General features: G+C 44.8%; 1 protein-coding gene across 1 annotated transcript in view; it reads left to right on the forward strand.

Annotated features, from left to right (window-relative positions):
- RUBCN (RUN and cysteine rich domain containing beclin 1 interacting protein) overlaps positions 1-13,870 on the forward strand; it is a 29,983-nt gene that overhangs the window by 1,443 nt on the left and 14,670 nt on the right. Inside the window, 10 exon segments of the mRNA XM_015571306.1 lie at positions 1,114-1,273; positions 1,876-1,982; positions 3,082-3,238; positions 3,859-4,392; positions 5,711-5,755; positions 7,765-7,860; positions 8,560-8,675; positions 9,828-10,038; positions 10,527-10,628; positions 13,372-13,446. Of these exon segments, the coding sequence (XP_015426792.1) occupies positions 1,114-1,273; positions 1,876-1,982; positions 3,082-3,238; positions 3,859-4,392; positions 5,711-5,755; positions 7,765-7,860; positions 8,560-8,675; positions 9,828-10,038; positions 10,527-10,628; positions 13,372-13,446 (1,603 nt within the window).

The following is a 13,870-nucleotide window of genomic DNA, read 5'->3' on the forward strand; positions in this document are numbered from 1 at the left end:
CACCCCCACTGGGGACCGAGTCTGCAACCCTGGCATGTGCCCTGACCGGGAATTGAACCATGACCTCCTGGTTCATAGGTCAACACTCAACCACCGAGCCACACTGGCTGGGCAGTAACTTGTTTTTTGTTTTGTTTGTTTTTTAGTATATGTTATTGATTTTTTACAGAGAGGAAGGGAGAGGGAGAGTCAGAAACATCGATGATAGAGAAACATCGATGAGAGAGCAACATCGATCAGCTGCCTCCTGCATACTTCCCACTGGGGACATGCCTGCAACCAAGGTACATGCCCTTGGCCAGAATCGAACCTGGGACCCTTCAGTCTGCAGGCCGACGCTCTATCCACTGAGCCAAACCGGTTAGGGTTAGTAACTTGTTTTTAAATGGTAAGGGAACCAAATAACAAGGATAGGTCTTACACTATCCTTTTTTATGAAGAAGAGACCAGAGCCCAGTGATTTTTTTATGGAGATGTTTTTGTCTTCACTTTCCCCACCAAAGCCCCCTCTAATTTTCTTTTATAAAATATATTGCTATGGTCATTTACTCTTAGAAGCTGCTTGAAATGACCATCCATCCTGTTTTTGCACTGACCCTGGCCTGAGACCTTGCTTTCAGAAACAGCCAAGCAGAAGGAGGTTCCAAATAGAGAATGCTGTGGCTAGAGGCCAAAAGAGGTTTCTCTTTGGTGGCATTTTTCTAGATTCTTTCCCCCAGGTCTTTGTTACATCCTTTTCTGAAGGCCGTCTGAAATAGAGGACTCTGTGCAAGAAGGAAAAGATCAAGTTTACCCTTCTTCTGAGCACCCCAAGAAAGATGCTCCTTTGGAGTTAGCACATAGCGACAGATGTAGGAGCTTTCTTTTTTCTAGGAACTGCCTATTAGCTTTTAACTGCTTAGCCCCGCTCCAGTGGCCCAATCCAGCTGTGGAGCCATTAATCCCTTCCTTCCCTCTCCTTCCTCAGTAACCTGTAGATGCTAGCTGGAGGAAAAATGCCTGTGATTGCCTCCTTTTAACCTGTCTCAATTTAGTTCTCAGGTCTGCCGGCCTCAGTCTTGCTGTGTTTTTACCTGTATACATGGTTTGACTCATGCCTTTTTTGCCTCCTAGTTCATCAACTTGCACGAGAATGGCCAGAGCAGCACTGACGGCGTGAATGAGCGTGTCATTGCAGAGCTGTGGCTGCAGCACAGCCTACAGTGCCACTGCCTCTCCGCTCAGCTCCGACCTCTGCTGGGGGATAGACAGTACATCAGGAAGTTCTACACAGGTAGGCAGAGGTCACGTGGCCAGGACTGTGGCATAGATCCCCTCGTTGTTTTCCACTTTACCCTTCCTTTAAAGACTCTATCCCAAGGTCTCATATTTTACTTGATGCCATAGAGATTCTAATAAGAAACATGTAGCCAGTCTTCTCTCTCACTTCCTATGTAATACACAAACGTATCCCCCTACTCCCGTACACACCACAAACCCATAAGCTACTGACAGCGTTTCTATGTTCCAGTCACTGTTACATACTTTTTATACATTACTTTTTAACAACAGCCCTGAAAGTTGGGTATTAAATATCCCTGTTTTCCAATCAGGTAAGTAGATTCAAGAAGGTTAGATAATTGCCAGAGCCAGGATTAAAATCTGGTCATTCTGAGTTTGAAGCCTCTTGTGCAGGCCTCTCTCCTATACCAGACATTACTTAGCCTCTCGCCTACTTTATTTGTCTCTGGCCCCGCTTCTCTCCACAGTGGCCTGATTCTGCTCAAGGCATGTTTGCCTTTTCCCTCGCTCCTTTCCTGAGCTTCTCCCGGGGCCGTACAGGGAAGCTGAAGGACTCCCTGTTGGCTCCCTCACTGGTTGCTTCTCTCTCCCCAGATACTGCTTTCCTGCTAAGCGATGCCCACGTCACAGCCATGCTGCAGTGCCTAGAAGCAGTGGAACAGAACAACCCCCGCCTGCTGGCCCAGATTGATGCGTCCATGGTAAAGGGGGAGAGGAGTTACCTGTGTTTATGCCGGCCTCCCAGGCCTCCCCGGATGCAGCCCTCTGTAGCCAGCTGTTTCCTTACTTAGTTGTAAACTTAAAGGCTTTCATTAAAACAAACAAACAAACAAACAAACAAAAACACTTGGAAAAGAAGGGGAGGTACTGTTAAGCACCTGTCGAAGTAAAAGTCTAAGTTTAGGTCTGCCTGAGAAGGGAGGTGTCTATTTTTTTAAACTGTTTTAGAAATCCTTAGTTTGAGTAAGCACCTCCTTAGAGGCAGGCTTGTTAAAGCACTGGGAGAAGAGGGATGATTTTGAATCAGGAGGAGGATTTATAGCATCAGACCTAATATGGTCTAGTATTATACTGGATCATTTTTGTCTTTGAAGCATAAAGAAAATGTTGTTGCTTGATGTTGCTTATTATTAACTCTCTAGTTCACTTACCCCAACACTAATATCAGTGCCTCGGCTAGAATGGAATCACAGTCCCTACTTCTTTTAAGGAGGTATCCCCTACCTTTCCTGGTTTTAAAATGTTTATGCTTAGTTACCATACTCTGTATGTGCCAGGCATGGTGCTATGCACAGTTCATACATCATCTCACTTAATCATCACAACTCTCTAAGGTTGCCATTAATCACACTTTATAAAGGAGGCCACTGAGGGTGGAGTAAATAAGACACTTGTCCAGAGTTTGGAGCAAATAACTTACAAGTGATAGGACCTGGATTTGAACCCTGGTCTGACTTCTGACTCCATGTGCATAGCAGTCCACGCCTGCTGCCAAAGGCCAGCTTCTACCAGTGTTTCCGTAGTGCTTAGTGCCTCTCTGAGAACCTCTATCCTTGACCCTTGACTCTGACACTTTTTTTTTTTTTTTTTTTTTTTTTTAAAAAAAAGTTTTTTTTAAAACCTGGCACAGGAAAGCAGTGACATTCTACATGAGCCAAAATAGCCAGTCTTTCTCTGCAAATACAGTAGGAGCAATTTAATTCCATGAAGAATAAACTAATTCAACAAACTTTCATTAATTATGTGTCAACTTCCAGCATATGCTGGAAATAAAATACAAGTTTTTTTTTTTTTTTTTAGTTTGCCAGAAAGCATGAGAGCCCACTGCTGGTGACAAAGAGCCAGAGCCTGACAGCTCTGCCTGGTTCCACTTGTACTCCTCCAACCAGCTCCGCTCAGCATTCCTATTTTGGGTCCTTCTCTAGCCTCCACCAATCCGTACCCAACCACGGCCCAGGTATGGGAGCAGGACAAGGTAGCTATGACATGTATTCCTAGACTGGAAAGAAGAAGACTTTGTGGGTGCTCACAAGCTGGGTCTAGATAGAGCCTTGAGTTGGTGTAGTTTGTCAAACTTCATGTCTTAATAGTGGAGATCTTAAAAAGGTGTATAGCAACTAGCCTAAGGTAATTCAGTAGAATCATTAAAGTAACAGAGGAAAGAGAGGTGGTTTTAGAGTCCCCTGTGTTTCTAATCTTCATTGCCAAGAATGCATTTCAATAATAACAGCCAGCGTGTATTGAATGCCTACCACGTGCAGGGCTCTGTTATAATCAGTTTATATGTATTATCTCAGTTGATCCTCAAAACAGTCCTGTGAGGTAAATGTTACTATTGCTCATTTTAGATGAGGAATGCATATTAATAAGCCATGAAGTCACTGTCTCAAGAGCTCATTCTCTTGACTTAGCTGCTTCTAAGTAATTTTTTACTCACCTTACCTTTTCTAAGGTGACGCCATGTGTTCTGAGCACCTATTAATGATAGGGAGTTTGAACCTTAGTTGTGGAGAAGCCCTTCACATATACCAAAGGCTTCCAGGTCACCTTTCCCTTCCCTTTCTTTTTATATCCTAGAAAGAAGATCTACTTCCTTTTCTCTCTCTGGCCCTCCCCGGAAACCTCAAGAAAGCCGAGGGCACGTTTCCCCAGCAAAGGATGAAACCATCCAAGCCCCTCTGCTTCCAGTCTCTGCATTAGCCAGGGATTCCCCTTCAACTCCAAATGGGATGAGCTCCAGCACTCTGACCAGCCCCTTAGAGTCATCCTGGGTCAGCAGCCAGAATGATTCCCCAAGTGACGCCAGTGAGGGGCCCGAGTACTTGGCCATCGGCAACCTGGACTCCCGAGGCCGGACCGCCAGTTGTCAGAGTCACAGCAGCAATGCTGAGAGCAGCAGCTCCAATTTGTTCTCCTCCAGCAGTTCCCAGAAGCCAGCTTCTGCTGCTGCTTCCTTAGTGGACCAAGAGGGAGGTGGGCAGAGCCAGCTGTCCAGTGTCCCTCGCAGGTCCAGCTTCTCAGAGGGACAGGCACTCACTGTCACCAGCGGAACAAAGAAGAGCCATACTCGCTCCCACTCGGATACCAACATCGTCTCCAGAGGAGCCCCAGGTAATGTTCATCACCAGCCCCTAGTTAGGAAGGTGGTTTCCTGAATTTTTCTTAGGGCGGAAGGATCTTCAAATGGCAGAAAGAGAAGTTATGCTTCTAACAAAAGAGAGAAGTTTGTGATCTAATAGGGTTACCCAAGGATCTCTCTCAGAGTACTTATGTTTGTTCCTTTATACATTGCTAAATAGGAAATGCTTTCCTGGATTCTTTCACTAGTTCTTTAGCATCAGCGCATACACAGTGTGACTCATCACAGTTTGAGTTTTAAATGTATCTTTCAGACAGAGGGGAAGTACTAATAAGTTTTAAAAATAATCCCATTAAATTCCTCCCCTTCCGGTGATTCCTGAGTAGTTTGGTCAGCATGTTACCAACATGAGAGAGGCCACGTGATACTAGGGTTTCCTTATTGAAACTAGGGATGTAGTGGGTTTGGGGTGATGTGACCTAGTAAACAAGTAGGCAGGGCAGACTGTGTATCACTGATTCCGGTTGGAAGGCTGTCAGGTAAGGAGGCCTGGCCACAGAGACCTCCCTCACACAAACACCAGCTGCTAGCAGCAGAGAGGACTGTAGGCACAGGGAAGGTGGATCTCACTGCTTTTGCCATCTTCCTGCCACCATCTCTCCAGGGTTGTTGGTGTCTGGCAGGCTTTGGTTGGGTTTCGTTTGTAAGAGGATTTCCATTGTGCTTACAGCCAGTTCTGAGTGGGAAAACCCCAGAAATAAAATATAAAAAAATCAAAGACAAAAAAAAGGATTTCCTTTAGCAACTAGAGCTGCCATTGATTTCTCTTTGTAATTTCTAGGAAAGTGAGAGCTAAGGCCCTCATCTGAAACTTCTCAATAGCAAACTTTTGTCCCTATTTTCCTGTCAAAAACATGGTTTGGCTTATTGGAACTCTTTAGAAAATAAACTCCAAGTCAAAGCCTGTCTTCGCACAAGTTGTTTTAGATGTGAAGAGCGCTTGGGTTAGAGTCTCCATTCACATCTCCTGCAGTGGGCCCGGTGTCCACTGCACGCCAGGCAACTGGTCTTTGAGCATGTAATACTTCCCTGTCCTCATTCCTGAATCCACTTGGATTCCAGAAACCACGGTAACCTGCACTGGAAAGGGAGCGAGAGAAAACCCAGGCAGAGGGGTCTGAGGGAGTGTGGGTCACGTGCAGCTTCTTGGACAAGCCCTCCCTCCTTCAGCACATGGGTTCCCTCTTGGGAGTTAAATCCCCACCTGGCTAGGTAGGACACTCTTTTTCTCACTTTCTCTATTCTCATTTCCTCCACCTGGACTCTCTGCACCTGTCTGTCTACGTACAGGAGGCCCCAGGAATATCACCATTATAGTTGAAGATCCCATTGCAGGTTTGGGAGCCAGTCCTCCTCCTTTCTGTGTACCACCTCCTCCCGCTGCTCCTCTGTCACCAGCGTGCTTGGTTCAGAACCTCCTTTTCCATTCTGGTGTCAAGTCAAGTCTGGCTAGTCTGGTCCTGCTGTGATGCTTGGACCTGTGTGTAAAACTACACCAACGTTTTGCATGATGTGTTTTCGGCCCACGACTTCCAAATACTTCATTCAGTCTCCCAGCTGCTCTGGGAGGCAGAGTCAAGACTTGTCAGTCCTGTTTGTCCAAAGATGAAACCGAAGCTGCTCTATTGTCTAAGGCATCATGATGAAACCGGCAGACTTTTTCTTATAACTGAGTACTTAGAACAGCTTTCTGTATTTTCCTTGAATTAACACCAGAATGGGTCTTCTTCCCTTTCTGTGGTCTTGGATGTGGATGCATGCGTTTGGCCGCTCCTATTTCCCTTTTCTGTCACCCGTCTTCCTTCATCGGGTTCTCCCCACCCCTCATTCCAGCCATTGCAGAGGATTTTTCTAGTGACTTGGTCTGTTTCTTTGGTTGTCACAGTATGTTCAAACTGAATATTGTACCATAATGCATGGAGATATTACACTGGAATGTGTCAGCAAAACAGAGTGGTGAGGGAGGACTGAAAACCATGTTCTCCTGGTAATGGGTAAAGCCCCTGGGTATGTTAGCTTGGAAAAGATCAGGTTAAAGAGGAGTAAGTCTGTGAGACCATTGTTTAAAGGAGCATTGTTCTTGAGGAGATGAGAAAGTGTAAGAGGGCATTTCAAGTGACCGATTTCATTTCCGTTGAACGGGCCAGCATCAGGAGGTAGAAAGCTCAGTAAGCCAGCCGGATGGCCTTTACGTATTGTAAGGAAATAGGGTGCTGGTGTTGGAGTTTCTGTTGTTCACTGAGTTTGACTGGGGACCTCAGAGGTCCTTCCCAAGTCCTGGTTTGTTAACAAGGCATCGTGGGAACTGCTGGTTTTTGCTTCAGTTCGGTAGTGAGGAGCAGAACCCACTGCCAGGACCCCTGGAAATCTTAGAGGCCCAGGAGAACACACGTTATCTCTCACCACGTAGTAGCATATTTTGTGAGGGGAGCAGCTGACCAGTTGGCACCGTCTGTCAGGGAAATGGGTTGGATGCAGCTCAGTCATTCATCCTCCCTGAGCATACAGCTCATTTCTCAGGCACCCAGCTGCTTTCCCGCCTGCTCTTCCTTCTGTGACACTGGAATTTTGTTTCCCTTCGGAGAATATCAGTTTTCTCATTTCCTGCGAGCCCTGCCTACTGCTATTCCTCCGCTCTCAACTCTCACTGTTCCTTGAAAACTTCTATCCATGCACTTCATACTTTGCCAGCTTTCTCTTAAAACCCCCCTCTTCCTTCTCCAGTAAGGCTGGGCCTCCAGCCCTTTGGTTCCAGGCATCCTCCTTGCTTTCTCTAGCATTGTCTTGGTGCTTGTGTTAAGGACATTGCTGGATTTTGTTTTGCTGTTCTGCCCATTCAGAAATGGGTTAAATTTGTAAGTAGGACACATTTACATTTCAGGTTGAAGGGAAGCCACAGTTTCGTATTTCCTAGGTGAATTTAACCCTTCTGATATTGTTTAAAACCTCGTGTCAAGGTATCAGTGAAGTTTCAATGTGCTTATACTTTGTTTTACCAATTGAAGACAGTTTTATAAATTGGTTTGTCAAGAGGATAGATACTTAGGGAACATTTGGTAAGAAGATGGAAGAACAGAGGACTGAATTCATAAATCCACTTTCATTTGATTTATTTTTCCCCTTTGTGTTTCATTTTGGGTCCCGTTTTTTCTCTTTTCCCCTTGGAATATACCGATTTCCCATGTGTCCCTGCATTCTTGGACTGTTCCCTGTTGGTGTGCCACCTCTCTCCTGTTTGGGAGGGCTTCGGGAATGGGAGCAGTTAAATGTTGAAAAGCCAGAGTTGGAAATGTAACTGTTGCTCATGTGTGTGTGTTTTTACTCCTGGTGGCCACTGACACTAGAATCCTGCAATGATAAGTCGAAGTTGAGAGGCCCCTTGTCCTACTCTGGCCAAAGCAGTGACGTCAGCACACCCAGCTCTCTGTACATGGAGTATGGTGAGTACTAGGAAGGCAGGACTGCAATTGTGTCTTTGCTCTCCCCTTGTGCCTGCTACACTCTGAGCTGTGTGGCTCGTCTCAGCTCTGTGGAGGGTACTCACCATACAGTATCTCTCTCCCTTCCATCAGTTCAACCCCTGTGATAGAAATCACACTGCCCCTCCGTTTCTCTGCTCCTCTCTGACTTAGTGGTCCCACCCCCTCTTATGCTATGGGTGTTATCACTAGGAATGTCTGTTGAGCCAGATGGAATGGCTCTCTGAGTGGGTGAGAGGGACCTTGAGAAGAGGCCTTTGAGTGTCTGGGCTTAATTACCAGAAGATGAGCTCCACATGGAAATCAGCTGTAAGAAGAAGCCAGTTGTTTCCTTGTCTGATTCTCAGCACAGGTTTTTGTTTTCCTTTTTTGTGTGGGGTAGGAGAGCGAGTATGTCATCTTAAATTTAGGTGGTAAAAGAATTTTCTCCAGGCGCTTTCCATTCCATCATTCTTTAACCAGGAGGCTTTGTGCTGTGGGATTTGAAATTCAGAGGAATTCCTTTAGAAGGTAGATATCTTTTCGTCCAACCTGTTATGCGGGAAAACTCAAGATTATCATTAATGGTAAAAACATCAGATTTCTTGAAGAAGCGTGACTGTCAAACAGATTTGCTTTTCAAAGCAGAGCTTTTCATATTCACATTCCATTTGCCCACAGAGGGTGGACAGTACCTATGCTCAGGTGAAGGCATGTTCCGAAGGCCATCAGAAGGACAGTCCCTTATCAGCTACCTGTCCGAGCAAGACTTTGGCAGCTGTGCAGACCTGGAAAAGGTGAGGAATCTAAAGAATCTAAGCGCTCTTGAGTCAGGAGATCTGAGGGGCGGCGGTGCCGTTTGTTCTATTTTTTTTTTTATGTTAATCCTCATCTGAGGATATTTTTCCATTGAGTTTTAGAGAGAGGGGAGAGAAGGGGGAGAGACAGAGAGAGAGAAGCATCGATGTGAGAGAGACATATTGATTAGTTGCCTCCCACAGGCACCCGACTAGGGCGGGGAATCGAGCCTGAAACCCAGGTACGTGCCCTTGACTGGCATTGAACTGGGGACCCTTCAGTCCGAGGGCCAATGCCCTATCCACTGAGCCAAACTGGCTAGGCCACCATTTGTTTGAAAGAGGTCTTGGGGCACACTGCAGTAACATGAGTATAGACTATAGAAAAGGTAAGTTCACAGTAAAGATAAGCTCAGCAAATTCTATCCTTGGAGAACTCTTCAGGGAGTTGTGCTCCTCATCAAGTCCAGAAATATTATTGATTTTGTCTTAGAAGCTGCCATGGACAGAGAAGGATTGAATTTGAGCCACCTGCTTGTTGTTCCCTTGACCCTGGAACCTGAGGGAACAACTCTTTCCAGAGCCAACTTCTATATTTTGTTTTAAAGCTCAGCTATCCTATATAATAAAGAGCTAATATGCTAATTATACCGAAAGACGGAACGACCTTCCGGACCAACCAGTGGGCGGGGCCACGGGGCCTCGAGGCAGCCGGGGCTGCGAGGGCTGAGCCCCTTGCACAAATTTCGTGCCTTGGGCCTCTAGTGTAATAAATAATGTTCCTGTAGAATTTTATAGCTTACAAATTGTAGCACTTTATGTTGAGACATCACATTTAACTTAATATTCTGTGTACCGCTGTATGGCTTTAGGAAAGACCCTGATAGGAAATGTAAGACTCTGCTCTGTCATATTTTTATGTGGAAAATAGGACAGGAGGCCAGGCATGAACAGGTATGCGAGCAAAGAGAATGTAGAACAGGTTTTCTGGTCATCAGCTGTCCTTATAGTAGAATTGCGCATTTCCCCTGGCTATTTGGAAGAACAGCAGCCTGTGCCTTAGAAGCTTTCCTTCCGACAGTGTAATCAGCGGGGAGTTTAATACTTCTGACCCCTTGCTGAACAACTTCTTTGGTGCTCTCCTTCCCCCAGGAGAATGCCCACTTCAGTATCTCAGAGTCCTTGATTGCTGCCATTGAATTAATGAAGTGCAACATGATGAGCCAGTGTCTGGAAGAGGAGGAAGAGGAGGGGGAAGACAGCGATAGAGAGATCCAGGAACTGAAGCAGAAGATCCGCCTTCGCCGCCAGCAGATCCGCACCAAGAACCTGCTCCCTGGGTACCAGGAGACCGAGCATGGAAGTGAGTGAGGCTCGGAATACCTCTCTTCCTGCTTCTTCCTGCCTCAGGAGAACTTGGTGCCTCCTGGGTTTTCTTTTCTGACTTAACTTGAGAGGTTATCACCAAGCCAAGGGTTCCTCTTCTGTCAGAAAAGATTTTCTAGGTTTTATTTTTTTCTACCAGACCGGAGTCCGAGACTTCATCCATTTCCTACCTCAGCAATATCTTCCAAAAAATAGGTTTCTGATAGGAGGAGAGCTAAGACCGTTGGCCCCAGATTCCCTTCCCAGATAATAGTACCTACTGTTTACATGAAACTTTATAAACTTCATGAATGAAAGATCGGCCAGCAAGCAGAACCAGTTTCCACCTCCCCAGCATCTGTCCCAGGGTTGTGTTTACTTCTCCGCTGACATCATACCAAGTCCCTTTTGTTGTGACCCCTGAAGAAGTAGGAGACGTTTTTCTGTCCTGTTTATTCCCTCCTCCCCTTTTTTTGACGTTAACAGGCTGTCGGGTCACTTCCAGCAGCTCCCAGTTCAGCTCTCGTGATTCCACACAGTTCTCTGACTCTGGCTCCGCTGATGAGGTTGATGAATTTGAAATCCAAGGTAAGAAGTGGCACTTTGTTTCAAGGGCGCTTTCATTACCGGTTTCTTTTAATTGTGAATTATAGGCTGAGAAGTTTTCCCTCAGTAGTGATCTTCAGCATGGTCCATGGTGGAATGTTGTGGGTTATTGTAAGGGACAGCCTCTCTTGCTAAAGACAAACCCCCTTTTAAATTTAAGCAGAAAAGGACACCGAAAGGAAGTGTTGCGGGTGGAGTGGACTGGTCGTTGAAGTCCCCTGGTGCTTCTTCCTCCATTGCACCTTTTTTTCCCCCTTCTTTTTTTTAAATATATTTCTTTATTGATTTCAGAGAGAAAGGGAGGAGAGAGAGATAGAAACATCAATGATGAGAGAGAATCATTGATTGGCTGCCTCCTGCTTGCCCTGTACTGGGGATTGAGCCCGCAACCCAGGCACGTGCCCCTGGCTGGAATCGAACCCGGGACCCTTCTGGTCTGCAGGCTGACGCTTTATCCACTGAGCCAAGCCGGTTAGGGCTGCACTTTTCTTTTGGATTCTCCCTTGGATTCCTCCTGCTAAGAGCCTTGGGCTGGCCCATACCTACATGAAATTAGCATCCTATTGTCTTGTATTCCATAACACAACTGAAATTGTTTCAAAGTGTTTAAAAGGAGCTTTATTATAATCCTAAGAGAAAAGAACAGAGTCACTGAATGGGGAGGGGAAGCAAAAAAGGAAAAAAATTAAGTTTACAAAGTAGAGCTTTATTTTCTGTTCTCTCAGTGGCAAATTGCTTAGCAGAATGACAAACTTTTGTTGTTTGTTTTGTTAATCCTTACCCAAGGATAACAGATATCTGCATAGAGAAGGGGAGGGTCATAATCTGGGAAGGCAGTTGTTAAATTAGGTTAACCTATGATTAATGGGTTCATTCATTTCTGCAAATCATAGATTTCTTTGAGTTTCCATCAGTGCAACAAACTGACAAACAAAAAACAGCAGTTCAGGGCCATAGCTTTCCCCCCATGGCTAAAACCAAGTGATTTTCGTACAGAGGGTGAAGTGTACTTGTAATTCTCCATTGTAACATGATGATGAATAGATAGATCTTTTATCGAATGAGGCTTTGATTTCCTGTTTACCCTAATCCAGAGAACCATTCACCTGCACAGACCTCTAGGTGTGGTAGCTGGGTTTCTTCTCCATTCAGAAATAGAATTTTTACTCATACTTTTCCAGGTTTCCGGGAAATCTTCCTTCTATATTCTCCTTAATATATCTGATTTCTATTCATAACAGTAGTAGTCACTTAAAACTCATTTTTTTTGTTTGTATGTGGTTTTCCAACAATGATTCTCCAATTCTCTGACACCAACTCTGAGTGTCCTACAATTCAGTTCTAACACTGACTTCTGGAGCACAGACCTGCCCTCACAGCTTAAGATCATAATCCCATGAGACTATCCCTGCTTAAATACCAGCCATAGATGGGTCACCAGGATCACCACATGTCTCCCTAGCCAACTACAAATTCAGGAGTTCCCATGACGCCCTACTCAGGTTCAGTAATTCGCTAGAATGACTCAGAACTCAGGAGAGCACTATATTTACAATTATAGTTTATCATAAAGGGTAAAAATGAACAGCTGCATGGAGAGGTGGGTAGGGCAAGGTCCCAGAGTGTCCATAGGAACCTCTGTCCTGTGGAGTCAGTGTGTGCCACTGTCCTATCAATATGTTCACCAACGAGCAGGCTCCCCCAGTCCCCATCACTGTAAGTTTTTATCAAGCTTTCATTGTGCAGGCATGAGTGATTAAATCTTTGGCCATTAATGATTAAACTTAATCTGCAGGCCCTCTCTCCTCCTGCGAAATTGGGGTTGTGGCTAAAATTTCTTCTGGTAACCAGACCTACCCAAGCTATCTGGATGTCCCCAAGAGTCCCCCTGTTAAATAGTATAAGCTCATAGAAAGGGGCTCATTATGGGTAACAGAAGACATTCCTGTCACTTAGGAAATAATGAATTTTAGGAGCTCTGTGCTAGGAACTGGTCCAGAAACCAAATATGTATTTTTTATTTTACCACAGTCTGTGATTGACTTGATCTCCAAATTAAAATAAAATAAAATAAAAAGGTCCTGCTTCTCTTTTGGAATCAACAGAATTTCATGAGGGTGATATTAAGGTAATTTTAAAACATGCTGCTTCGCTGGGTGTAGATAAGTCTGCCCCTTGTAGCAAAGCAAAGAGGCAGAGGAAGCTGCATAAGCTGGGAGGAGCCAAATTTGAAATAGCTTGCCTGGAGGTGGCATGAAATACACCAGTGGTCCCAGAAAAGATGTTTAATCAACTAAGTCTCTAGTCAGCTCCAAACAGAAATCCTTAAAAGAAAAGGATTTTCTTTTAAGGCAGGGTTTCTCAAACTCTAAACCCATAATTTTTTGTTGTGATAGACTGTCCTGTGCATTATGGGATATTTAGCATCATCCCGGCCTCTACCCACAAGATGCTCATAGCACAACCATGACAATAAAAAATGTCTCCAGACATTGCCAATGATAAAATCTGGCAAAATCTTTCCCTGGTTGAGAACCAAAGCTATAGTGAAAAGTATACCTGTAAAGTATACCTGTAAATTTAAGTTCCTAAAATCAGTTTCATCTTTTAGAGCAAAAGTCAAGTCCTGATTCCAGGAATATTTGGTACAGAAAACTGTCATTTTCATTGATTTACTTCCTGTCTGAATACTAAAGGGCCCCTTTTTATAATCATTATTACACAGATGGTAGCGAAGGATCTAACCTGACTCACATGTCAAAGAATGGACTCTCAGTGTCAATGGCCTCGATGTTTTCAGGTAGCCTTTGTTGCCAGCGTGGGTGTGCTCCTACATGCATGTGTGTGAATGTTTGTGTGACACCTGTCAAGGTTATGAAGACTAAAGGGTCTGGAGAACTAGCTTTGAAAAATTGGGCTTAAGCCAGCTAGGGACACTTTATTTTATTTATTTATTTATTTATTTAATTATAATTTGTATTGATTTCAGAGAGGAAGAGAGAGAAACATCAATGATGAGAGAGAACCATTGATCGGCTGCCTCCTGCAAGCTCCCTAGTGAGAATCGAGCCTGCAACCTGGGCATGTGCCCTTGACCGGAATCCTTGACCGGGACCTTTCAGTCTGCAGGCTGACGCTCTATCCACTGAGCCAAACTGGCTAGGGCAAGGGACATTTTAAATATTCATTTTCTTCTTCCTCATATGACCCCAACAATCCTCCTC

This window comes from Myotis davidii, unplaced genomic scaffold (genome assembly GCF_000327345.1).
Source record: "Myotis davidii unplaced genomic scaffold, ASM32734v1 scaffold9, whole genome shotgun sequence".
NCBI classification, from domain to species: domain Eukaryota; kingdom Metazoa; phylum Chordata; class Mammalia; order Chiroptera; family Vespertilionidae; genus Myotis; species Myotis davidii.